General features: G+C 52.8%; 12 protein-coding genes across 12 annotated transcripts; 6 read left to right on the forward strand and 6 right to left on the reverse strand.

Moving 5' to 3' along the window:
* Positions 1-37: 37 nt before the first annotated feature.
* BO82DRAFT_305307 (NAD(P)/FAD-dependent oxidoreductase) lies at positions 38-1658 on the reverse strand. The gene is made up of 2 exons (XM_025632212.1): positions 1312-1658; positions 38-1256 (listed from the first exon to the last, which is right to left on the reverse strand). Exons 1-2 carry the CDS (start codon positions 1502-1504, stop codon positions 112-114), a joined length of 1338 nt encoding a protein of 445 aa, XP_025494129.1. The 5' UTR covers positions 1505-1658; the 3' UTR covers positions 38-111.
* A 627-nt stretch (positions 1659-2285) lies between these two features.
* On the forward strand, positions 2286-4685 carry BO82DRAFT_28926 (putative MFS transporter). Its single transcript, XM_025631644.1, has 6 exons — positions 2286-2589; positions 2651-3013; positions 3061-3216; positions 3272-3729; positions 3783-4041; positions 4162-4685. Exons 1-6 carry the CDS (start codon positions 2428-2430, stop codon positions 4399-4401), a joined length of 1638 nt encoding a protein of 545 aa, XP_025494130.1. The 5' UTR covers positions 2286-2427; the 3' UTR covers positions 4402-4685.
* A 283-nt stretch (positions 4686-4968) lies between these two features.
* Positions 4969-6439, reverse strand: BO82DRAFT_430413 (peptidyl-prolyl cis-trans isomerase D; the record flags this gene model as incomplete). Its single annotated transcript, XM_025640620.1, has 5 exons — positions 4969-5909; positions 6020-6106; positions 6167-6176; positions 6276-6343; positions 6424-6439. The coding sequence occupies 5 exons, from the start codon at positions 6437-6439 to the stop codon at positions 4969-4971; spliced, it is 1122 nt and encodes a 373-aa protein (XP_025494131.1).
* Positions 6440-7034: 595 nt separating this feature from the next.
* Positions 7035-8327, reverse strand: BO82DRAFT_305314 (D-aminoacyl-tRNA deacylase). Its single transcript, XM_025632213.1, has 7 exons — positions 8255-8327; positions 8138-8182; positions 7995-8061; positions 7756-7934; positions 7645-7687; positions 7348-7574; positions 7035-7269 (listed from the first exon to the last, which is right to left on the reverse strand). The coding sequence occupies exons 3-7, from the start codon at positions 7999-8001 to the stop codon at positions 7150-7152; spliced, it is 576 nt and encodes a 191-aa protein (XP_025494132.1). The 5' UTR covers positions 8002-8061; positions 8138-8182; positions 8255-8327; the 3' UTR covers positions 7035-7149.
* Positions 8328-8574: 247 nt separating this feature from the next.
* BO82DRAFT_29094 (CNOT2/3/5 family protein) lies at positions 8575-11215 on the forward strand. Its single transcript, XM_025631706.1, has 3 exons — positions 8575-8973; positions 9048-10672; positions 10774-11215. The coding sequence occupies exons 1-3, from the start codon at positions 8719-8721 to the stop codon at positions 10832-10834; spliced, it is 1941 nt and encodes a 646-aa protein (XP_025494133.1). The 5' UTR covers positions 8575-8718; the 3' UTR covers positions 10835-11215.
* On the forward strand, positions 10845-11430 carry BO82DRAFT_29059 (uncharacterized protein). Its single transcript, XM_025631693.1, has one exon. It carries the CDS (start codon positions 10962-10964, stop codon positions 11262-11264), a length of 303 nt encoding a protein of 100 aa, XP_025494134.1. The 5' UTR covers positions 10845-10961; the 3' UTR covers positions 11265-11430.
* On the reverse strand, positions 11095-12177 carry BO82DRAFT_29202 (uncharacterized protein). Its single transcript, XM_025631751.1, has 3 exons — positions 11726-12177; positions 11321-11559; positions 11095-11156 (listed from the first exon to the last, which is right to left on the reverse strand). Exons 1-2 carry the CDS (start codon positions 12028-12030, stop codon positions 11364-11366), a joined length of 501 nt encoding a protein of 166 aa, XP_025494135.1. The 5' UTR covers positions 12031-12177; the 3' UTR covers positions 11095-11156; positions 11321-11363.
* A 692-nt stretch (positions 12178-12869) lies between these two features.
* On the forward strand, positions 12870-13857 carry BO82DRAFT_29062 (uncharacterized protein). Its single transcript, XM_025631695.1, has one exon. It carries the CDS (start codon positions 13083-13085, stop codon positions 13755-13757), a length of 675 nt encoding a protein of 224 aa, XP_025494136.1. The 5' UTR covers positions 12870-13082; the 3' UTR covers positions 13758-13857.
* A 1276-nt stretch (positions 13858-15133) lies between these two features.
* BO82DRAFT_251249 (C2H2-type zinc finger protein) lies at positions 15134-15862 on the forward strand (the record flags this gene model as incomplete). Its single annotated transcript, XM_025630883.1, has 2 exons — positions 15134-15528; positions 15631-15862. Coding segments are annotated over 2 exons (627 nt in total), but the record flags the coding sequence as incomplete, so codon positions are not given.
* Positions 15863-16414: 552 nt separating this feature from the next.
* Positions 16415-16747, reverse strand: BO82DRAFT_250035 (MGMT family protein; the record flags this gene model as incomplete). The annotated part of the gene is made up of 1 exon (XM_025630869.1): positions 16415-16747. A coding segment is annotated over one exon (333 nt), but the record flags the coding sequence as incomplete, so codon positions are not given.
* Positions 16748-17452: 705 nt separating this feature from the next.
* On the reverse strand, positions 17453-19802 carry BO82DRAFT_330565 (putative MFS monosaccharide transporter). The gene is made up of 7 exons (XM_025633102.1): positions 19254-19802; positions 19027-19180; positions 18575-18966; positions 18425-18507; positions 18139-18367; positions 17987-18084; positions 17453-17776 (listed from the first exon to the last, which is right to left on the reverse strand). Exons 1-7 carry the CDS (start codon positions 19645-19647, stop codon positions 17504-17506), a joined length of 1623 nt encoding a protein of 540 aa, XP_025494139.1. The 5' UTR covers positions 19648-19802; the 3' UTR covers positions 17453-17503.
* Positions 19803-22345: 2543 nt separating this feature from the next.
* BO82DRAFT_330568 (dihydrolipoyl dehydrogenase) lies at positions 22346-24459 on the forward strand (the record flags this gene model as incomplete). Its single annotated transcript, XM_025633103.1, has 4 exons — positions 22346-22481; positions 22607-22686; positions 22775-23257; positions 23325-24459. The coding sequence occupies 4 exons, from the start codon at positions 22346-22348 to the stop codon at positions 24162-24164; spliced, it is 1539 nt and encodes a 512-aa protein (XP_025494140.1). The 3' UTR covers positions 24165-24459.
* Positions 24460-24741: the final 282 nt, after the last annotated feature.

Here is a 24741-nt window from a genome sequence, read left to right on the forward strand (position 1 = left end):
TATCACATGAAGTTGAAAATGCACATATTAATTAGCACTCAGCCTATTTACCATTTCTCTACCTACATACTTATGATAATAGAGGAAGACGCAGATTGCACTTCAATTTCCCTATAGCCGGCTTTTCTCGCTAATCTTGGTCCAGGCACTCTCCTTGACCTTCTGAAAGTCCATGATTGTATCCGGGCCACCGAACCGATTCTGGGTCGCTTTCCAGTCCCGATTAACGGCAGTCTCTGGTCTCCATCGGACAACATCCTTCAACTCCTTCTGAAGATGGCCTTCCAGTGCGTCCACAATAAATCCTCCGATTGAGGGCATCTGCATCGCGCCGTTGCCGGAAGCGCCTACAGCAACGACCAATGAAGGATGCTTGGGGTGCTGATCGATCAAGAAGGCACGGTCTGGCGTATCAGCATCCCAGCAGATACGAGCAAAAGAGAGTGGTCGATCTGCAAGTTGCGGCATTGTGTCCCGGAGGAAGTCCCTAGCACGAGCCTCGGCTTCTAGCGGAATCTGATGTGCTGGAAATGGGATACTCCTGATGTCACCATTCCGCTTAGGATCAGGAATAAAGTTGCAGTATCCGGGATGCTCATCACAGATCTTCAACTCATGCTTATCCTCATCAGGCTCCATGAAGAAGCCCTTAGCAATGTTGAACAGCACGGGTAGATTCTTGTAAAGCTTGGCCTCTTCAGGAGTCATCTTAATGTGGCATAAAGTCCAGGCCGTAGGACGCAGCTGCTTCTCAAAGTCCAGAAGACGGTCACTGCCCGCACCAGCCGATAAGATGGTGCGATCCGCGTGATGAACCACGCCATCGGATGTTTTCGCTCCCACAACATCGCCATTTTCAAAGACTAGAGCCACAACATTTCCTTGCGGGGACCCAGTGAGAAATTTGGCTCCCAAACGCTTGGCTTCCGTGTAGGCGGATATCATGGCTTTTTGGGCGTGGATCCATCCCGCGTTGGATCTGTTAAGCCAGCCCTGCCAGCCGGGGAACTTGCCAGTCAAGACTCCTGCCGGCATTGTCTTACGAAAGTCCTCTGCTGTTTCCAGCTTCACAAAGTCACCCACTGAGGGTTCAATCTCTGTCTCGCGAATGTGTTCGATCAAGGCAGGAGTGTGGCCCGATACGACCACACCGGTTTCGTGGAAATATGGCTTGAACACAGGATCTGTTTTCCAGCCCTTCAATGCAGCACGGGTGCAGGTTGCAAAAGCAATGCTGCGGGGATCCGTATCAGACTCTAGTCACCTATCAGTCGATTCCTCTTTTGTTCGTTGAGTCTCAAGGGTACTTACCCTTTGGCTCTCGATGTTCCATGATTTTATTGATATCGTTCCCCGCTGCAATTGCAGAGGGAACTGTATAAGGATCTAGCACCGTGACATTCTTGTAGCCACGACGGACCAAGTGCAAAGCTGTTGAGCATCCCCAGACACCTGCACCAACAATGAGGATGGTCGAATCATGACTTAAGTTTGAGGGAGCCATGATACTGAGGGTTGTGTACTGTATGTAGCGGGCAAGTGGAGAAAGACTTGCTCTGGCACGGAAAGGAACAAATCAAGAGGGTATCGGCCAAGACGGGAGTATTTGAAGGGGAGGCTTCATCATATCATGTCCACCGGTTCATCGCGGAATTGTACCGGGAGGAAGTATGAGACAAAGTGGAAGAAGCATGGCAGGGAATCAGCCATCGAGCAGCCAAAAGGCGGGGTTCCCAATGCAGTTTAGCCCACCGGTTGGACCTTCCCTGCTTTTGAGCATATCGACTTTTCCGCAGAAACACTTCTACTTCATATACTTAGCATACACCTTGCACTCCTAATCGTCCACTTCTCCGCACATCCACTACCGTGATAAGGTTGTCTCGTGGCTGATGTTATCAGTCGCGTGCAGTGTCCAGACCTGCTTTAGTTGATGGATCTGACGGCTTCTCCGCATCTTCCTCTCCTTGTCCTTCTTGGCAGATGCCATCAGTCTCAACCCCGTTGCGATAACACCCGTCGTTTGGAGCTTCCTCGACAAGTATACTTATCTTTGTTCCATTCATTCTGCCTCAATGGCTCGAGGGAAGCGGTCTCACTCCACATCCCTTATCACGAGGCACCGCGTTCACGGTGTCACTAGAGTTTGGCCATCGTCGGATTCGTGATTGCAGTGGCGGATAAACCAAGGTCAAAGATCATCTTGCCTTGCCTTATCGATCGTCACCTACCATGGCAATATGCTCGGTTATTCTCATCCAATCGGAGGAACAAGTGAATCTTGATAGAGCGGAATATTGACACCTCCCCGGGCCTGAGGATGCTTTTTGACTCAAGTCAAAACCGCGTTGGTGCTGTAGAAATGCATTTAAAAGAGCGGCCACTTCCCCTCCCGATCCCCTGTTTGTTGTCCTTGTCCTGCTTTTTATGCACCAAGACATCATGACTCGCTCTGAGGATATACAGACAGACGTACCGGGAACGGTCTACCTCGTCGACGCAGGGGGAAACCTGAGTGACGCTGCCCATGCTGGCAGTCAGGATATCCTACTGATTCCCCAGCCTACTTCATCAGTTGCCGATCCGTTGGTACGTGGGAGAAAGTAAATTAGCTGACCTCTGTCCTCAAGACTGACTATTCTCCTGTTAGAACTGGCCCAGGTACAAGAAATACTATACGCTCTTTCTGATTTCTGCCTACGCATGCTTGAACTCCTTTGGCGAGAACAATTGGGGAGCAGCATGGACAACAATCTCGGAGGATACAGGGGTGAGCTTGAGCAATATGAACGGTGGCTCTGCTCTTAACTATCTCATGCTCGGCTTCTTCAACATAATCTGGATCCCCACGGCCATGAAATTTGGACGAAAGATTGTTTACATCCTCAGCTTGGTCTTTGTACTCGCTAGTGGAATCTGGGGCGGTGTCTTCAGCGGTGTTGCACAGTACTACATCATGATGACAGTCAATGGTATCGGTACCGCTGCCTATCAAGCCCTAATTCAGCTAACGGTAAGTCACCTCTATAGAGCTTCCTTATGGATACTAATAAATCATAGATCTTTGATGTCTTCTTCTCCCATCAACGTGGCCGTATGCTCGCTATCTACATTTTCTTCCAGCAGCTTGGTTCCATCATTGGCCTGATTTGTGGTGGGTATATCTCTGATGGCATCGGCTGGAGATGGAGCCAGCCCATCGTGGCAGGAGCATGCGTAAGTTCTTGTGCGCACCAACACAGAGCATGGTCGAAGCTAATCGATGATTAAGGCTTGCTTGATTCTTCTCTTCATCTTCACTTTTGATGACACGATGTTCCCGAGATACCGGTTCTCAGGCGATACATCGTCTGAGAACTCGAAGGTCGAACCCACCACTACACTGCCCATGGACGACAAGGACCAAAAGATGGAGGCCCCTATATCCGTCGTGGCCAGCCATAGTGCAGGGCAGATCTCAATGCCCCCACGGACCTACCGCCAAAAAATTGCTTTGGTGCACTATTTCAAGGACGACCATACAACCTGGTTCCAGTATTTCCGCCGTCCATTCTTCCTCTTCGCTTTCCCCAACATCCTCCTGGCCGGGATCCAATTTGCCCTAGGCTGCACCGCCGGCATCGTCTCCTTCAACACCATCTCCGAGATTATGACCGAAGCGCCATACAACTGGAGCGCTGGTCCCGCCGGGTTGATCTTCCTAGCTGCCCTTGTCGGCAACTTCATTGGGTATGGTGCCTTATCTAGCGCAATCCAACATTCAAGCTAACCATAGACTTCAGAATGGGCATCGGATCGCTGTCTGACTGGCTTGTCATCTTCCTCGCCCGCCGCAACAAGGGGTACAAAGAACCCGAAATGCGTCTCTGGGCCTACGGACTGCCCATCATCCTCGCCGCCGTCGGCTACTTTCTCTATGGCTGGGGCGCTACCGAGGGTGCCCACTGGATGACCATTGCCGTCGGCCTTTGCTGCATGATCGCGCAGCAGGTCTCCGCCACCAGTATCGCGACTGCGTACGCAATGGAATGCTTTGATCAGGTCAGTTGCATGTACCCTGCTATCCTGAAACCCCTGCAACCCTTCCCTCCCATGCCGATGCTTGCTTTTGCTTCCCCTTCACCCTGTATCTCGGCTCTGACTATCTAACCATAAAAACAGATATCTGGAGAACTAGTCATCATTCTAGCCTGCTGCTCCTCCATCATCAACTTCGTCATCTCCTTCACGGTACAGGACTTCATTGACGGCACCAATTACGGCTGGACCTTTACCTTCTACGGCATCTTGGTCGTGCTCTCCATGCTAATGGGCGTGCCGATGCTGATCTGGGGCAAGAGTTGGCGCCGCAAGTGCAAGCCACGATATGAGCAGTTCCTCGCCGAAAAGGATTTTCATTGAGCTGTCAGCCCGGCCGAAACCCGGACGACAAGCAAGCTTGCTACATGCTCGTACACCCTCCTTTAATGATTCATGATTGTTATACCTGTTTCCTCTTCTACTCGCTGCTTCGTCGATATGTTCTTAAATGATTGGGCACAAAAAGAATCGCCGGCCTTCAATCCAAGACAAACATGCAATGCACAAATAATCTATTCTGCCTGAAAACACCAGTCTCTTCATTCTCTCCTACACTATCAGGATATGTCTAGTTGAAAGATAGAATTGACTCCGGGGGCTGGGAAGCAAAAACTGCTGAAATACCCATGCTGCTCCGTAGGCAGGAATAGAAGCATCAACGGGGCTTGTGCGTGAAAGCCACGAGCTACTGACTTCGCAGGGTCGATATTGGGGATGTGTGTATGCATACACGCGGCGATTGCGACATATGGAAGTGGGGTCGGAACCATTAGACTAAGTGGGTGAGATGGGAAGGTAGATTGCGTCACTTTTTCTGGAAGTGCAAGTAGCAGAAGTAATGCTAAATCATGAATTCATGAATCATGACGGACAGTCACGTCTCGTCTCTCACGAGAAGAATTTCTGAGCGGCAGCGCGCTCCTTAGCCACGCGATCCTTAAGGGCCTTCTTTACCTTGGCGATTTCATTGGTAATACCAGCGTCACCGGGGGCTAGGCGGTCGGCCTCTTGGAGGTCCTTCAGGGCCTCGTCCTCCTCCTTCAGGCCGCTCAGGGCGACGGCACGGCGGTAGTACGCCTTGGCCTTATCGGCATCCTTGGCCTCGGCGGCAGCAGCCACATCGAGGGCGTAAGTAGCCCAAGTCTGAGCGTTCTTGAACTGGCCGAGCTTGTTCGCCAAGAGGGAAGAGTTGGAGTGGAGGGTGAAGCGGAGAGCCTTCATCTGGGGTCCAAGCTCCTTAGGGTCCTGCTCGTCGGGCTCGGGGAACTCGTTGAGGTAGCGCAAACCCTTCTGGTACTTTTCAAGACCAAGGGCGATGTTACCGCTCTTGAAGGCGGCGTTTCCGAAGTTCTTCAACTCAGCGGCGATCTTGTAGCACACAGGAGCACTCAGCTGCTCGCCCTGGTGGTCATCGGGGAAATCCTCGTAGGGGTCGCCAGTAGCATCAGGGGTCTGCTTGTCGGCATCCTCGTAGTCTTGGCCGGTAAGCTCACCGCAGTCCACAATGGTGACGTCCGTGGTGGGCTTGTCTGCCTGGGTAGACATGTTCTCAATCTTGCGAACAACGCTCTTTCCGTTGATTACCTCGCCGAAGACGACGTGCTTGCCGTCAAGGTGAGGAGTGGGGACAGTAGTGATGAAGAACTGACTGCCGTTGGTGCCGGGGCCGGAGTTGGCCATGGAGAGGAGGAAAGGCCGGTCATGCTTGAGGTCGAAGTTCTCGTCGGGGAACTTCTCGCCGTAGATGGATTCGCCGCCAGTGCCGTTGAATGCAGTGAAGTCACCACCCTGGATCATGAACTGCTTGATCACGCGGTGGAAGATGGAACCTGGTCAAGTCATGGGTGGTAAGTTTCGGCTTGCGAGGACCAATGTCGGGGAGGACGGGAAGTGGGAAGGAGGGAAAAAAAAATCGGGGCCGGAAATGGTCAAATCGTACCCTTGAAGCTCAATGGCTTGCCCTGCTTGCCCACACCCTTCTCGCCTGTGGAGAGTGCGCGGAAGTTCTCTGCAGTCTTGGGAACAGCTATTGTATGGTCAGAGTGTGTCCGAGACAAAAGTCGTGGAGCTTAGATCGGGACTATACCATCGTGGAACTGCGCGGGCGGGGTAAGTTAGCAAGGCTCTTACTCCAAAACCGGCGACCTCGGCATAGGAAAGGAAATGTCCGTAAACAGAACGAAAGGACTACTGACCAGCTCGAGAGCAATGCGACCGGCCTTCTGCTCACCGATTTGAATGTCGAAGAAGACACGGGGACGGCCTGTAGGAGCGCAATGGGTCAGTTATCGGAGCTTCAAAGCTGGGTCCCCGCGGCGGGGAAGAAGGGAAGTCGGAACACACGCTGAGACTCAGCCATGGTGCTGGATGATGAATATGTGTGGGGAGTGAAGGAGAATGGTAGGCGGGAAAGCGGAAGAGGTGGGCGTGAATGAGCACGCAGGAGAGGGAGGAAAGAAGTAGAAAGTATAAGGACAAGAAGTCAGACAATGGGTAAGTGGATAAAATGGCTGAGTGACAGACAGAGTCAATGAGGAGAAGGAAGGAAAGGCAAGAGGAGAAAGTCCAGGACTAAAGAGGTAAGAAGTGGGCTGGGCCGGGCCCTCTGCTTGCGATGCTTCAAGAAGCTTCCATCGTTTTTAGGCGCCGGCCGGGAATCTCTGCCTCTGCCACTGAACTGCCTCCGCCTACGACGGACTGGACAGTTCGTACAGTACGTATTTTCTTTTCTTTTCTTTTCTTTGCTCCTCCTCCGCTGCGCCCAACCCCGTTACATGCCGCCTCTCTCCGTCTTGATTGATGGATAGATGGGGGGAAACTTACACTAGTTCGCGATCGATCGCGGTCTGATAGGAGTGGATCTACGCTCCTACTGCTGTTCGTACCGAGTAACGCAATCTGGGGAATTCTATGCTTCTGGACTCTAAACGCCCTCCCTTCCCATCCACCCCAATCCCCCCAAAATCTATTATGGGTATGTCTATAAGGAACTTTTTATATGCACCTGAACCAACCTGAATCTCGAGGGATCATTCTCCTCGTAGATTCATCGTAACGCCCTTCCATCAATCAATCCAACAACTCCGCGGGTATCTTGAACTCGAAAGTCTGAGGCTGCGTTTCTTGTGGCTCGGCCTCTGTCTTCTTCTTCTCTTTCTTGGGTAGTTGGGTGTTGATCTCGATCGTAACCTATATCAGTCGCAAAAACAATCAGCGTCAGCCCAGCAACATCAGTGAAGGAAGCAGGAAGAGAAGCGAGAGCTTTACCACCGCATCTTCACTGCGGTAATCTACACCCACCGGCCCGTCGTTCTTGAGCTCGACCTCCATCATCGCCTGGAAGATGCCATTCTTCACCCGTTCAGGCTTGTAGCTGTTGCTCAGCTTTTGGTAGAAGTAGTCGTAGAGTTTGCGCGCAGTCTCCACATCGGCTGCGGCGTGGAAGTCCGGCTTGCTTCCCTTCTTCAACTCGCCATAGAGGGTAAATTGTGAGACTAGGTGGAGAACGGCCAGAGGTGTCAGCGAAGCGCATCCAAGAGACTATCCATGGGGATATGACTGTACCGCAAAGCACTTCTCCGTCGATATCTTGGACGTTCTTCTTCCACTAGATTTGCAATGCGCCGCGTTAGATGTGTGCTGCAGGTAACCGAGCGATCGCGAGCCTCGTCTCACCGGTTTCTCGTTCTCATCGGACCAGAGCTTAGCTTTCAGTATTCGCCCAACCATCGTATCGGCATCTTTTTCCGTGTCCTCTTTGCCTACACCGGCAAGCACTAGCAGCCCCTGGCCGATCGACGACACAAGTTGCCCGTCGACGGTGACCGAGGCGGACTTGACTCGTTGAAGTACCGCTGCGCGAGGCATCAGTCAGAGTTGTTTGGTTTCGCACGCATTTCTCATAGATTGCGCACCCTTCATATTGCAATGCGCCAGACGATAATCAAGAATATGGTCGTGGCAGTTCAGCGGTAAGGAAGTCTGCGAGGGTTTATGAACGGCTTGTCAATATCGGCCTTGTTGCGGCAAGCGGGTAGCTGCAACCGGCGGCGCATACTACTACTCACTGTCACTGGACAACAATGATCTGCTAACTAATATGCTGGAAATTATGTCAGCGCACTCCTGTACAGAGAACTAACACCAAAAGGGGTGTTCAAATTCAGCCTCCTACCTCAAATCCTGCAAACCCGAAGATAAAGACAGTTATTGTTGTAGATTTCACCAACGCACACCATGGTCATGTATGACGAAGGAGAGATGAACAGTAGTTTAAGAGTTGCCCGCTCGCTCGCCGCCCCCGGGCTCGGTAATGCCCATCCTCCGTGACCGCCTACTGCTTCGGGCATTATCCCAGCTTCTGAGAGACCAGGACCAAAGTATCAGGAGATTGACACTCCTTCACTGTGTCCCTAGAAACAATCACAACCCCCCGCGTTCTTTTGTCAACAAAGAGCTGCGCAGGCAGTAACTTGCCCCCACGCGCTAGACCATCCGAAATTCTCTTCAATCCGCCCTGCGATCTTCCCTCCCATCCATCCCATCCCGTTCCTCGGCCATCCCGAGTCTCACATCACCCACGTTAATTTTCGTCGAGTCCCTCCCCCCTCTCCTGTTCATGTGAAAACGGTCGCCGCGATGACGTCCCGAAAAACGCAGCAGGAGATTGACAAGACCTTCAAGAAGGTCGCCGAAGGCATCGTAACATTCGAAGGCATCTACGAGAAGATCCGCTCGACGACGAATCCCACTCAGCGGGATAAGCTCGAGGAAAACCTGAAGCGCGAGATTAAGAAGCTCCAACGGTATCGAGATCAGATCAAGTCGTGGGCCTCTGGAAATGAGGTGAAAGATAAGGGTCCGCTGCTCGAGCAGCGCAGAGCCATCGAGACCGTGCGCATCCCTCTCCGCCCTTCAATGCCTTGGCGAGGCGGAGAGCTTGTTTTGCTGACTACAGAGGCTTTTAGTGTATGGAGCAGTTCAAGGCCGTCGAGAAGGAGATGAAGACGAAAGCATACTCCAAGGAGGGCCTGTCGGCAGCATCGAGATTGGATCCCAAGGAGAAGGAGAAGGTGGAGACATGCGACTTCTTATCGAGCATGGTCGACGAGCTACAACAACGGATCGAGGCTATGGAGGCAGAAGAGGAGACGTTACATATGCAGATGAAGAAGGGGAAGAAGGACGTTGCCAAGGCGAATCGGTTATCGGATATCTCGCGGATCACGGAGCGTCATAAGTGGCACGTCAACAAGTTGGAACTGCTGTTACGGTCGCTGCAGAACGGCAACGTCGAGACGCAACAAGTCCTGGATCTCAAGGAGAGTATCAAGTACTATGTGGAAGACGGGCACAACTTGGACTACTCGGGCGAAGACGAGACCCTATACGATGATCTGAACATGGACAACGAGGCGGAGATGCAGTTCGGCATCGCGGGCGACAACGACCGTGTATCGTCGCAAGATACCCAGTCAGTTCAAGAAGAGGAACCGGAGGTTGTCAAGCCGAAAGCGAAGCCCGATACCTCGGGACCCCGACGACCTTCCGCGCAGATGAAGTCCCCTCTTCCCGTGCTGGCCACTCTCCATCCCGTAACGTCGACAAGTGCCACCTCCGGCATGAAACCCGCCCCGCCTCCAACGCGCCTGCCGGGAGAGACACTCAAGTACGCCTCGGCGGCGGCTGCAGCTGCTGCCAGCGACAAGAACGGCGTGGGCATCGCCCCTCTGCCGCCACCGCCAGGCGCCAGCCCCGCTTTCCCCCACGCCGTACCTGCATCCAAACCCTCCACCTCCACAACCGCATCCCCCAGCATCGCTCCCGCACAACCCGCGGTGAAGTCATCGTCAGGAGTCACGATAGCGGGCGAGGAGTCGAGTAGTGGGAGCCGATCCAAAACCCCTGCTGAGAGTCCGCACGTGGCCAGCGCAAGCACGTCGACGCGAGGTGTCCCGCAGACCCCCGCCATGGAGAAGGTTGAGGCCTCGGGTAGCGGCAGCAGCACTAGCAACAACATCACCACCACCACCAACAACAACAACAAATCCCGACCCACGACGACGACGGCGAACACCACCAACGGCGAGTCAAGCGGCAAGGAGGACTCGTCGCGCGAGAGCGAGGAATCCATCTATCACCTCCCGCCGGGCCTGCAGGATCTGATCCAGTCGTTCGAAGTGACCAAGAGCCGTGCCGCGGCCAGTGCGACCAACCCGTCCCCGTCGGTGCAGCGGTTGCTGGCGGCCTCGCTGGCCAATTGCCCCGAGCCGGCCGACGCGGAGAAACCCCGTCACTACAAGCCGCAGAACCCGTACAACACCCCCCTCTACTACCCCCAGGAACCTCTCCCGATCTTCGACGACCCGCGTCTGTACGAAACCGGTCGCATCGACACGGATACGCTGTTCTATCTGTTCTACTACCGCCAGGGCTCGTACCAGCAGTACCTGGCCGCCAAGGCGCTGAAGAACCAGAGCTGGCGGTTCCACAAGCAATACCAGACCTGGTTCCAGCGCCACGAAGAACCCAAAACCATCACCGAGGAGTTCGAACAGGGAACGTATCGTTTCTTCGACTACGAGAGCACCTGGTATGTTTCTTCCCCGCCTCTTCTTCTTCCCTGTTGCTTTTCTCCTTTTTTGTGAAAGTAAGCCGGTTCAACACGAGAGGAAACTAACGTTGGGACTACAGGATGAACCGTCGTAAAGCGGACTTCAAGTTCGTCTACAAGTACCTTGAGGACGAACTATAAAACAACCCACCCTCCACAACCATCAACATGCGAACCACAATAATTCGAGGCAAACTGACGAGATGTTGTTTGTGTACTTGTGTTGAATGTTTGTTTGATTTGCTCCCCCATGATTTCACCATTGTAGATGAAGAAACCAGAACAGAGAGAAATCATAAGGAACAAAAAAAACAAAAGACTTTTTATTTTCTTGCTCTTCCTGACAGCAGCCCATCCGGTTGCAGGAGGTTACTATACCTCGGTGCAATGTTCTCGAAGTGACCGATCTGTCTTGTTTCTGATCTTATCTGGGATCTGTGTGGATTTGCTTTTCTTTCTGTCTCTGCTGGGTTTGTTTGTTGTTGTTTTTCTCTTCCAAAGCATGCAAAGGGACGAAGTCTTACGAATAGGGGGACACAAACTGGGAGTTTCTGTGCTGTTTTATTCTTGAACATGGGGGGCTGACTGACGGGCAAATAAAATCACACTGCAAGAAGGAGAAGAAACCTTTTTGGTTGGTTGGTTAGTTCGACCTTGGTGCATTAAAGGGTTACTGTTGTTGTTGTTGTTGTTGTCGCTGAAGATGACCTTCTTGGCCTCTTGTCTTGATCTGAACACCATTTGGAATGGACACTAAGCATTCCCCTCCACCCCCATCGAGGTTGTTGTCTTCGTTCTTCGGCCGGATAGTCTCGGTCTTGAGTAGATGTGTAGGACCTTCCGGGGTAAGATCTGCATTCGAGGTTCTAGAACAGCGGGGACAGAGGCTGTGAATGCCAGGTTTATCCTGCTCTGTGTGGGTTGCAACTTGGAAGGTCTGATGTTCTGATGAAAGGAAAGGTGGGGAGGGGAAGGAGGGAGGGGAAAGAGAGAGGGGAAGGGGAAGGGAAAGGGGAAGGGGGAAGAGAATACTCGAATGGAACTGAAACGGAGTCTTGGGTGGTGGTTTCATAGTACGGACTCAGGGAGGGACGAGGGGCGGAGGGAAACTGCAGTGCATCTACCGAAAGTATATTCGGGTCTTCTCTTTGCGTTCTTGGAAGGCAAGTCGGCAGATCTGCGACATGGCATGCAGCAAGCAGTTCTTCAACTGTGAGTACAGTACATATGTATGTACTGTACCTGATGTACTCCAATGCACCGTAACTAGACTCCGGACTAGGTAGGTCCCAGGAAGACCGGGGGGTGGATAGATAGACTAAGACTCGGGGAATCATGCAAGCCGGACAGAATCCAGTGGGAGGGGGTCAAAACACAATCGAGAGAACAAAGAAAGAAAGTGCAGAGTTTTTTTTTGGAGACCTTAAAGACTAGACGTCATCAAGAACCATGAAGATGAACATCGTGTGCTCCGTGCTCGGTTGATTCGCTCTGCTCTCACCGTATATCAGATGGTACGGTAGAAAGTCGGTGTAAAAATAGTTGACGAGGTGGGAAGAATTGAAGATTTTCCCCCAGCACGGACCCGAGAACAAGCGGGAAAAAAGTGGTTTGTTTGTTTTTGTTTTTTTTTATTTTGGTTTTGGGGGAGCCGAATTAATGCCTTTAGCGGCGGCAATGAGCGCGCGGGAAGCAGGAGGGTCCGTAGGGAACTCAATGGAGAAGATGGGAAAGACAAAGGAAATTAGTTGGATCGTAGAAGACCTGCAGGGAACAAGACTTGGAGGGTTTTCTATGCAGTTGCCTGCCGTGAGTGAGGTGGTGCTTGAGCCGCGACCCTCTTCCTCAAGAGTGGGTGCACCGTACGGACGTACGTACTCCAGCTCCATCGCTCAAGGTCGTTGGAGCTAGAATCGATTTGTAGATTGGGTATCACACCCGTGGAGACCGAGAGGAAATTAAGGATGTTCGAGGATAAGGAAGAATGGGTCCTGCGATGATGAATTGCCGCCGCTTGGATCAACTCATCGAAGGAAAGACCAGTCGAGACCAAAAGACCCTGCCTTAGCTAGGTAGGTCCGTTGTAGATACTGAGAAGAGTAAGTAGCTAGCTGGTCCAGGTTGTCTGGCACGGATGACGGGCGGTTCTTCTATTGCCGGTCAATCAACGGTGAGATGTGGATTACTGAGAGGCTCGTGATATCTACAGTAACTTGGTTGTTAATCGAGCAAACGTACCGCGGCAGACCACCTCGCGAAGAGCCCTGCTCGGATAACTCGGTCCTTCTCCAGGCTGTACTGTATAGTACCAAGCGTCAAGTTGACCGGTGACCAGTAAGTCATGAACAAGACAACAAGTAATCCCGCGAAGCATCAATAAGAACGAAGCATGCTGGTCTGGGGAAATATCGCGCAAGTCGCCTCACTTCCTCCTCCCGCAGGAACGATAGAGAGCTTCATGTCATGCGCGATTTTACACGCGCAGGAGGAGCAGGAACAGCTTGAGGGCTGGCAGTGTCAGATTCAACCTCATTCTGACCGCAAGAGGGGCTGTGCGGGTATTGATTGTAAGTACATAGTAAAGTTTTCGGTTCCTGCTCGCCTTCATCTTGCCTTCTTCATCATCGTCATCGTCATTGTTACTTTCGTTTCCCCAGACCGAATTCCACCACCCGTGCTTCGCTTCTTGGCACTTCCAACAAGGCTGTCGGGGATTGAACAAGAGCGAAATCGATCGTTCTTTAGCGACAACAAGAAAAAGAAAACGAAAAAAAGAAGAAAAAAAAAAAAAAAAGGAAACCACAGAAAAAGTAACGCCCCGGGAAGCCCGTGCCGAACTGCGAGGGTATTCCATTCCCTCGTCAATAATTTCGAAGGGTTTTGCAGGTTGAACTTCGCACTGCAGTCTGTTCTCAGCTCTTATCGCCAACCACCCACGATCCATCCCGATCGATTCGATCTTTCCCCATTCGCTCGCTGCGATCACGTTCCTCCCGCCTTTCCCCAAGCTGCATTTTACTTAGTATCTGCATCTCTTTTGCCCGATGGCCCCGGGGTTCGATGACTCCTGCACAAGGGCGGCTCGTGACAGCTGCGCTACAGTACAGACATAGAGCGCAGTACTTTTGATACTTTCTGTATCTCCGGTCGACATCATCGGGAGGCTTTTCCGTTCAGGCTCGTCTCGCCAATGCACCTGGTGAGCTCCGTCGGCAGGCTCCGCTTCAAAGTTTCCCGCCTTGGGGAAGGGGGAAAGCGAGGAGATGAAGAGAAGGTCGAAGGGAAATGGCGGTCTTGTTGGAACGAGTCAGGAATCGATCCTAGCCCGCATCATTTTTTTCCAGAACCTTGGCCAGTCCTTCATCGAGGCCCAACTTGCGACTAAGAAGGTAGCAGCCGACGGTCCACCGAATCGTTTGAATTATTATTTATCACCTGAATTTCCTTTCGGGAATGCTTCTCAGTTGATGTGGGGGATCGCTCTTCCCTATGACGATATCAGGATGATTAGGTTGATTCGAGTGTCAGCCTTCACCGCAGAGTGTCTTGGACTTTGGCTGGTTTTGGTTGGAATGGCTCCTCTTTTTTCTCGGGCCGGAGTGGAGTCCGTCGCTGGTTACTTTCCGTGCCAACCACCAATCAACCGACCCTAATCGCCCCTAGAAGCTTGGAAGAAGGTTCTTTGGTTCTTCGGTGCTTCTAGCGTCAGCACTAGCCGGGATCGCTTCACTTCCAAAGGTTTGCAATCTGCCCGCTCGCCAATGGCAGTGCCCCGCTGGCGGGGGCTGTGTGGTTTACTGTGGTTGTTGTTTTCTCCTCCCATTCCTCCTGCATTATTCCCGGTTCCCATTTCCCAGGGCTCCCAGGCTGCATTGAGTCTATCCTCCCCCCCCCCCTCCTCCCCTCCCCTCATTTCTCCTTCCCAATCCACTCTTCCCTTCTTTTTCCCACCCACCCTAGCATTTTTAGTGGAAGATCATACTAGTCCGTAGCGCGCTCACCTGATGATGTCGCCGTGGGTGCGTTCGTGTTGCTTAGCTTCTCTGGCGCTGGCCGTTTGGGCTGTTTTCGCAGTGGAGAAGCACCGGCCGCGTCTAATGCAAGTGCGACGTAGTCGACCTGACCTGATCGAAGAAGACAATGGTTATAAAAACCCGGAAAGCCCAGTCTGGCTGGTTCACGCTTTTGCTTGTTATTCACTAGTATCACAGTCTCTCTTGGATAAAAGAACCCTTGCAGACTATTGATTTACTTAAACTCTCTCACTCTCAATCTTTCTTTCATCGCGTCTTCACCGTTGTATATACTTTCTTATTTTCCTTCTCTTGACTCCACAATGTATGCCATGTCTGCAATGGTGAGTCCCAGGCTGTGTGAGGGTTATCTATCACAAGATATCAAGGCTGACTGGAACCCTTATAGAGCCCTCCCATGCTTGAATGTCCACCAATGGAACACTCGTACTCCACCAGCAGTGAAGAGTCAATGCAATCGAATCTGGGATACATGGGCCACCCGTCGTTGTATGGGATGGTAGGGACGGAGATGTCTTTCGTCCAGCCCACCTACGAGCCCTCATCATACGACTCGACTCCGTTCAGTTCGCCCCAGACGGTGGCCTCTTCGACCTTCGACATGTACTACCCCAGCAACAACAACACCTTTACGGCCTCGCCCATGGTCTATTCGCCCGAAGCCTACTCGTTCCACCAGCTTCCAATGCAACCGTCTTCGTTCCCGGTGCCCAATATCGAGTGGATCCCCACCCAATCCAGCCCGAACCCGGAAGTTGTTTACTCTCCCGTTGAAAGTTACGAGACCCTCAACGCGTCCCAGTGAGTTCCCCCATTTTTTTTTTCTCTGTTTTCTTCTTTGTTTCTTCTTGGTGTTTTCTTTTTCGGTTGTTAGTCAACAAAGCTAACCTCTGGACCCTGCAGACCCGTCAAGCCCTACACCTGCGAGGACTGCAACAAGGCGTTTACTCGGCCAGCCGACCTGAAACGTCATCAGACCAGCGTCCACAATCCTGTCTTCCAGGACTGTCCCGTGCAGGAATGTCTCCGCAAGGATGGCAATGGGTTCCCTCGTCGAGACCATCTGATCGAGCATCTGCGCTCCTTCCACCACTGGGACGTGCCCAAGCGGCGGGCAGCCAAGCGGGCCAAGACAGCTTAGATGGATGTCTGTGTGGCCTGCTTCGCCTTGTCTTGTCTTGTCTTGTGTTTTTGGTCCCTGTGTGTTATGAATAGAGATACCCCTTTCCTTTGTCAGATGTCTATGTTTATGTTTATGTTTTATGTTTTATGTCCTTAATGTCCTTTCCTATGTCATGTTATCTCATCTTGTGTCATGTCTACATGAATGAACCCCACAATAGAGTGAGGGAGGTGGACTGGGGGAGGGAAGACGGCGTTTTGGGTGGGGTTGGATTGTACATCAGACTCGGTGTCATGTATCAGCAGCAGCCTTTTTGCATTTGCAGTTGCATCTTGTCTTTCCTTTTTACTGTCACTTTAACTGGTTTCTTATATTACTAGAGATACTATACACGAACATACCTATACGATATGACCTTGACCCTCACCTCCAGCTAGACACAAACAATTTCCCTACCTACTTCCTACATCCCACACCACCTCATACATCCCGAAAATAAAACCCTCCCCCTCCCCCGTCCCTCTCATTTCAATTCGATAAAGAAGATGAAGAGGCTACCTCCCCGAACTCAACAAAACAAACCCCGCGCGCCACCCCCTCCCCATCAAAGCGCACCCCCTCCGCCTCCAGCAACCGCCGCTTCATCCCCACGCCTTCCCTCGCCTTGCCCGGCGCCGCCCCAGGGCCCCCGGAGTACCCGACTAGCCGCCCAGCACCGCCCAGCACGCGGTGGCAGGGCACCTCCGGCGCGAAGGGGTTCAGCCGCATCGCCGCGCCGATGGCCCGCGGGCTCGTGCCCAGGTGCCGCGCCAGGGCGGCGTAGGTCGTCCACCGGCCGGCGGGGACGGTGAGTAGGGTCTGGTAGATGCGGCGGCGGTGCGGAGGGAGGGTTGGGTGGGTGTGGAGACGGTGGAGGGTTTTGGACCTTGGGGAGGAATTGGGATTTGGGGTGGCTGTGGTTGTGGTTGTGGGGGTTGGCATTGGTATCTTGTGTGCTGGTAGTATGTATGTATTGAGGTGAGCGGTTGAGAATAATGGGTTTGGTGTTGTATTTTAGAATGTCTCTGTGGTCTGCCGGGTCAGATATGCTGAGAGGTGGCAGACTAGCTTGTTGATTTTTTTGTTTGTGCTTTAGTAGGCAGCTTCTGTGATGGTATGGATGGACGCGCCGGTCCTTTGGAGGGTTGTGATTAGTCAGCTTTGTTCGTGTTTCTGGAGGTTACGGTGGTTGGCTACCTTGGTCAAGTGGAGGGTGGCTGAGTTAGCGGCTTGCAACTGTGAAAGACCTTTTACTTATTGAGATTTTCGTGGGATTCAACCTAGGAGGTGCCGGTATAAGTAGTCGAGGGGATTGGGGGGGAGGTATGGTATGGAGATGAGGTCGGGGTTGCTGTTGAATTGACCAATCATTGCGGGTTGTTTCTCTTCGGTTCGGAAGGTTATCCGGTATGCACTCTATGCTGCCAGGTACTGTAGTACAGTATCGACTTACTAGGTAAGGTAGTCTATGTTTATCAATTTAACCAGGTTAGCTGGTCTGGAAGTACGATAGAGGTTCAAAAGATTAAGAGATTCACGCTAATCCGGCGGTCAAGCTAGGGTCTTGTCTAAATAGCGCTAAACTAGCTACATACTTAACTCACTTAGGTATACCTATACATTCACATGCTCCACCACCAAACTCCCCTTCCTGGCCGTAGTCTCAACATACCCCGGATTCTCCGCCTTCAACCTTGCAAACGTCTTCTCGGCATCCCACACCCATGGAGAGTCCGCCGCGAACAACAGATCCATATCCTCCAAGGTCCGCTGGTTACTCTCCGGGTACAGCGCCCAGACCATCGGGATCGTAATGACGTTGCTCGCTGCAAACACATACAAGGTCTTCTCGCCGATGGCGCTAAACATGACGGGGCATAGCAAAGTCTAAGAGAGAGTCGTTAGCGTGTGTACAGTCATGGTAGCCGCGCTCGTGGTTCGTCTGGTTTCCCGCACTGGGAATCCTCTGAACCTCGTCCATTCCAAGTCATCTCCATCAGCTCCGGTCATTCCTTCAGTCTCCGTGGTCCACGAATACCACGCTCTCTAACGGGTATAGCAAAATGAAAAGCACGGGCTCGCTAGGGGCATACTAACCAACCAGCCATTGCCAATGCTCCACCCAACGACTCCCCAGGCGTTGCCGCGGGCCCGCACCGCAAGCGGGTAGATCTCGGCTGGGTAGATCCATGGCACTACATATATCAACTTTAGCCTCTCTCCTGAACGCATCCCATCATAAGACATACCGGTCAGCCATGTTGCGCCAAACACAGAGGTAAATATGAAGATCATCGCAGCGGCCGCCGCACCAAACGAGGCCGCCTTATCGCTGTGGCCCGCCTCCCGAGCATTGATGGCCAGCCGCGAGAAGCCTCCCGCCAGAAACATGGCGATCCCCTGCGCGGTGGATCCCCAATAGAGCGTCCACCGGCGGCCGATGCGATCAAGCGTGAAGACGCAGACGAGGGTGGCGAACTGGGTTTTGCCCGTTAGAAATGTGCGTACACAATCGTGACCGGGCACGCGGCTTACCATGTAGAAGATATTGTTCAACCCACTGAGCCATTGGCTTTTCATCGAGTCAAAACCTGCAATGCTGAAGATTGTCGGGGCATCTGTTTTGGAGTCACGATAAGAGTCCGGGCAAACGACAGAAGAGGGGAGAATAAAGGGTCAACGCACAAACTGTGACGCCCGCTATACCAACCCATTCTTGCATGATCTGGAGCCAGATGACCAGTTGCACCCGTCGGCCCAGGTGCAGTTTTCCCGTCTTGTATCCAAACAGCATCGCCAGGTATGAAGTGCTGTGGTTCATCGACCGCTCCAGCTCGGCCACACTCTGGATGTCCCGGAACTCCGCCTCGGCGCGCACAGCATCATCCCCCGTGTTGCCTCGAAGCCGGCCGAGGATGTAGCGCGCTTCTTGCTCGCGACCGACTTTGACGAGCCAACGGGGCGACTCGGGAAAGAACCAGACCACCCCGAACAACATGAGGAGGAAGATGATCTGGAACGCGATGGGAAACCGCCAGCGGAACGCGGACTTGCCGCCGTCGATGAAGGACAGACCGCTACATTCTGTTAGCATGTGTTGTTGAACCAGGATCAAGAATTGGAAATTGGATACGTACAACTCCAACCAATAAGCCACCACCACACCGAAGATATTCAGTGTGAACTCGATCGCAATGAATTGGCCACGCGACGTATGCTCCGCTGTCTCAGTCGCCCAAACCGGGACGATTGCATTCAGGATCCCAGTCCCAATCCCATTGACCAAGCGCGCTGCATTGGTTCCCATTAGCAACAGCCCACCTCTCTGCATCGCGTGCATCCAATTCGGAGAAACCCAACTCACCGCAAATCATCCAATCGTGATTCTGCGCCGAACACTGCAAGCAGGCGCCAACCACCGCCCAGGCCGCCCCGACGGCAATCGTCCTGATGCGCCCGATCTTGTCCCCGACCCAGCCCCCAAGGAGCGCGCCACACAGCGTCCCCAAATAGTAGACTGAAACAATGCCCCCCTGCAGCAGACTATCCGTGACCACGGCGGTCAACTCCCCGTTCTCCATCTTCGTGTACCCGAACCCCATCAGGTCGATGTAGTCTTTGGAGTTGTTCACGCCCGCCATCACCCCCTGGTCGTAGCCGAAGAAGAGAATCGAGAGGGCGGCCACGCTGTTGATGGCGATGAGGAGCTTGCGCTTCTCGAAGCGGTGGACGACATTCCATGATGGTATGATGTCCATTGTTGAGATATTCGGTATTGGCGGATCAGTGAGCGTGATTTATTGCCATTAACCGCGCTTGCATGCAGTCCAAGCTATCCTCTTTTGTATCGAATATCAAAGCCACTGTGCACCGGTGGTCGAAGGCAGAACGTACAGGGAAGACAACCAACCGCGGTGGGGGGGGGGGAACGCATCCACCAAAAGAACAAGAGCAATATAGCATGGGGGGTAAAACTACGGGGTCACACAAACTACTTAAATAATCGTGGATTCGCTACAAGCAATCCTCCAAAAGACATGCATCAATCTAGACATGATGATCGGCTGTCCCCGCTTGGGAGCGTGCAGAAGTGGAAGCAATCGCAGCGTTAGAGTTGGCAGGTGAACCCTAGCCAAAACCCCCACGATCATGTCAAATATGGTTACATTCCGGTGGGATTGGGATGCTAAGTAAGACGTGCGAACCCTGGGTTTTCCGCCGGAGTGGGTAAATGGGTCATGCCGTCACTGACGGGGTTACAACTTCAGGCCACTCCCTGTTCTGTTCTTCACCCCCCCCCCTGGCACCAGGATCCACCCTGAAAGTTGAATGTGACGCGATGGGGGTGGGGGTTTGGGGGGCTGGGCCGTTATCATCCATTTATGGGGGCTTGCGGGAAAAGCTGGGGTTTGCGGACGGGATTTCGGGGGGGGGAGGCATTCGGTTCTGGAGTTTCGGTTCGGGGAGGAGATTCGATTCGGGGGTGCTAGGGTTTGCTCACGGGGGGTTCGATATGTGTGTGTTCATGCTGTCTGTGAGGATCATCTGATCGTTGAACATGAGGTGAAGTATGAATGTGTAAGTTTCTTCTTTGGAAAGCTCATAGCCTAAGTGACAGGGCTTAGTTGTTGTGAAGAAAGACAGACATCATCACTCCGGGTAAACTAATCCCGAAGTCAGAATCTACACATCCATATCAATGACAAGACGATCCCTCAATCGTGACGGGACCAGTCGAGCCTGTCCCAGAAAGGTGACTCATGGACCATGCAGTGGCCGTTGCTAGAGCAAGCGTAGAGACTTGCATAATTGAGATAGACCGTGGAGATAGACAAATCAGGCAGCACGAGATGTGCCAGATGTGTTTGCTAGTTTACCCCTCGTTCTTCCATCCCTATGCGGGGAATGGGGATGGCTAGCTGGGGAACATCGGGCGGATCTCCTCCGACTCTCGCCTGTTCGGGCAGTTGGCTTGCCTTTCAAGGTTCAAGTACACCTACCATGGACTGGCTGTGCAGTGCAGCCAGCATGAATACCACTCGTGGATGTTCATTACACAAGGATGGGGTGTTCCTATCTCAGGGTGCTGCTTGAAAAGAATAGCTATGTGCTTCCCGCTGATGTGTTCTTCGAAAACCCATCCATTCTAATTAAACTAGCTGACTTGCTGTACAAAATAGCGGAACAGCAGAGTGCCATAGTGCCAAGGCACGATCTACAACCATTTTTCAACGTACATCATCGTCCCAACCGGATCATGCGGTTGCTGGAATGACTGTTCCACCTTCCACCAGGCCTAAGTGAACGAGTTCAGGCCAGTAGATCCGTAGGAGAATGACTGGGACACTGCCAGTCTACTGAGAGAGTGATGTTCGCTCTATGTCCGTGGTAATCTGGGGATGCAACGATTCCGGATGAATGTATCCGATAGACTGACTCCTCGACCGAGAAGATATATTGTGCGGTCTACGCCGCATCAGAGCCCCTTCTTCCCAACTACTCATACCAGTATGTCGCCTAATCATACTGCAACAATACACAAGTCTACAAATTGCCGCTGGTATTGCCTCTTTGGAAGAGTCGGGGCTACTGACTCTGCTCCCTGATGGAAAAGCGCAGTTCTCTCCCAGCATCTTTGTGATACTAGCGGCACCATGCCCTTTGGACCTGAGGCCAAGACAGCCGCGCTGTTATCCGTGCTCATCCTAGCTTACCCGCGGGTAATGATTGAACAAGTATCGAGTAATCTTGAGCGGTTTGCCTTTTCTGCAGTCCCTGCCGGGCTCATGCCCGATGCAAGCCGCTGAAGAGCGTCGTATGTGGTGGATGACGGTGATGATTGTTGTACTGTACTCTTTCGACAGTTCTACTGCCAACTGTTAGAAGACGGCCGGGCGGTGACGACCGTGATGTTCCTGTCCTTGCCCTTTGCAGTTGGGACAGTGCGGTAATCTTCCAGTACCGATCCTTACCGGGCTGTTTCTTCCGTCACAGAGTCAGAATCTCAACCTCAATTCCCGACTGAAGAGGCCTAAGAAAGGCCGATAGTCAATCATCAGAATAATCCGGTCCGGATTCATGACTTAATACCTTAGATATATCATCTTTTACTGGAGTTACAACCCAATCTTTTCTGCATCGGCAACATGGATATGAGTTTAGTCAGTAACCGGATTGACCCGATGCTGGCTGGGCCTCGGGCTGATTACATACGCCGCTGAGAAATACAGTATCGATAATACCGGCCCGCCAAACGAACCTCAGAAGCTTCTTGTGTCCCAACACCGACGCCTTTTTCCCTATCCTCAATCAAACCTCCTTCCATCCGCAATTATCCCCACTCCCCCCCTTTACCCTCCTCTCCCGACCTCGCTCACTCGGAGGATTGGTTGTCTGTTCTGATCTCGACCTCCTTCGGATTCCTTCTCTCTTCGCTTCTTCTCCTATTCCCTCGTCATGTTCCGCAGTCTCCTGCCGCGGGCGACACCGCGGGCTGCCCTCCGCTCTGCCGGCCCCAAGGCTGTCCCTTCCAACTTCATCGCCACTCCTTCTCTCACTCTGTTCACGAAACGTGGCTATGCCTCTGAGTCGGGTAGGTGATCGAACTGTCCTGACGTTGTCCGGACAGGTTGAGGCCTGTTGCGGCCGATGCCTGCTCTTCCGGATCAAAACCCTTTCCCGGTCTGTTCCCGGCTAACCGTTGGCTTCATGGGACAGGTGAGCACGATGTCGTGATCATTGGTGGTGGTGTCGCTGGATACGTTGCTGCTATCAGAGCTGGTCAGGAAGGTCTCAAGGTGCGAAATTCGGGTTTCTCCCCGCTGAGCGATGCGGTGAAGCTGTACAACTAACCTTGGTCGCCTCTTTTTCTTCCGCCTTCAACAGACTGCCTGTATCGAGAAGCGTGGCCGTCTCGGTGGTACCTGCTTGAACGTCGGCTGTATCCCCTCGAAATCTCTGTTGAACAACTCCCACCTGTACCACCAGATCCTCCACGACACGAAAAAGCGCGGTATCGAGGTCGGCGATGTCAAGCTCAACCTTGAGCAGATGATGAAGGCCAAGGACACCTCCGTCGAGGGCTTGACCAAGGGTATCGAGTTCCTCTTCAAGAAGAACGGTGTCGACTACATCAAGGGTACCGGTGCCCTCGTCGACGAGAACACCGTCCAGGTCAACCTTCTCGAGGGTGGTGAGCAGACTCTGCGCGGCAAGAACATCATCGTTGCCACCGGCTCCGAGGCCACTCCCTTCCCCGGCCTGAACATCGATGAGAAGAGAATCATCACCTCCACTGGTGCTCTCTCCCTCAAGGAGGTCCCCAAGAAGATGGTCGTCATCGGTGGTGGTATCATCGGTCTCGAGATGGTAGGATTTTTTTTTCTTTCACTATCAAAAATGTTCGCAGCTAACTCGTTGGTCTTTGTTGTTGTAGGCTTCCGTCTGGTCCCGTCTCGGTGCTGAGGTCACCGTCGTCGAGTTCCTCGGCCAGATCGGTGGTCCCGGTATGGACGCCGACATTGCCAAGCAGGCTCAGAAGATCCTGCAGAAGCAGGGCATCAAGTTCAAGACCGGCACCAAGGTCGTCAAGGGTGACGACAGCGGTGCCACCGTCTCCCTGAGTGTTGAGGCCGCCAAGGGCGGTAAGGAGGAGACCCTGGACGCCGATGTCGTCCTGGTCGCCATTGGCCGCAGACCCTACACCGAGGGTCTGGGCCTGGAGAAGGTCGGCATCGAGAAGGACGACCGTGGCCGCCTGGTCATCGACCAGGAGTACCGCACCAAGGTCCCCCACATCCGTGTCATCGGTGACTGCACCTTCGGCCCCATGCTTGCCCACAAGGCCGAGGAGGAGGCCGTTGCCGCCATCGAGTACATCAAGACCGGCCACGGCCACGTCAACTACGGCGTCATCCCCAGCGTCATGTACACCCACCCCGAGGTCGCCTGGGTTGGCCAGAACGAGCAGGAGGTCAAGGCCGCCGGCGTCAAGTACCGCGTCGGTACCTTCCCCTTCAGCGCTAACTCCCGCGCCAAGACCAACCTCGACACCGAGGGTCAGGTCAAGTTCATCGCCGATGCCGAGACCGACCGCATCCTCGGTGTCCACATCATCGGCCCTAACGCCGGTGAGATGATCGCCGAGGCCACCCTCGCCGTTGAGTACGGTGCCTCTTGCGAGGATATTGCCCGCACTTGCCACGCTCACCCTACCCTGGCTGAGGCTTTCAAGGAGGCTGCCATGGCCACCTACTCCAAGGCCATCCACTTCTAAGCTCCTCATCCCTTCTTACCTCTCCGACCCGCCCCCATCATGTACCTCCATCTCTAGTCTAGCCCCGCTAGCAAATCCCGTGTAGCATTGACACCATTATATTTCCTATGTTCTTGAGTGTAATCAACCTTTTTTTTCATGAATCAAAGAGTATTTTGGAATTCTAGACCGGCTTAAAGCGAAGCACCTTTGTGTCCGTTGAGAATATCAAATATTGTACTGGAGCATGTTCCGTCATTCGAGTAGAGTATATTGTGTTCCGTCATACTTACAGTATTTGATCTAGATAGCATGCAAAGAAAGACAACAGATTTAATAGACCCAGGGTAGTTCCCCACACAGCGACTGGAGAATTCGCACCCCTATTGGGGCCGAAATAATTCTTTCATCGTTCCTCGTCTCCTTTTGCATCGGAAAGAGAATGTAGGGCTATAAACAGTCCGGACATGATATCACTATCGAGGGCCTTTCCATCTGACCTTTTGCTCCCCTGGATGATGTCATATAGCCACGCCCATCAGCAGAAATAGAGGTTACTACGAGCACACACAGATCATGAAGGACTCGCAGTGTACAG

This window comes from Aspergillus uvarum (assembly GCF_003184745.1).
Source record: "Aspergillus uvarum CBS 121591 unplaced genomic scaffold BO82scaffold_13, whole genome shotgun sequence".
Classification (NCBI taxonomy): domain Eukaryota; kingdom Fungi; phylum Ascomycota; class Eurotiomycetes; order Eurotiales; family Aspergillaceae; genus Aspergillus; species Aspergillus uvarum.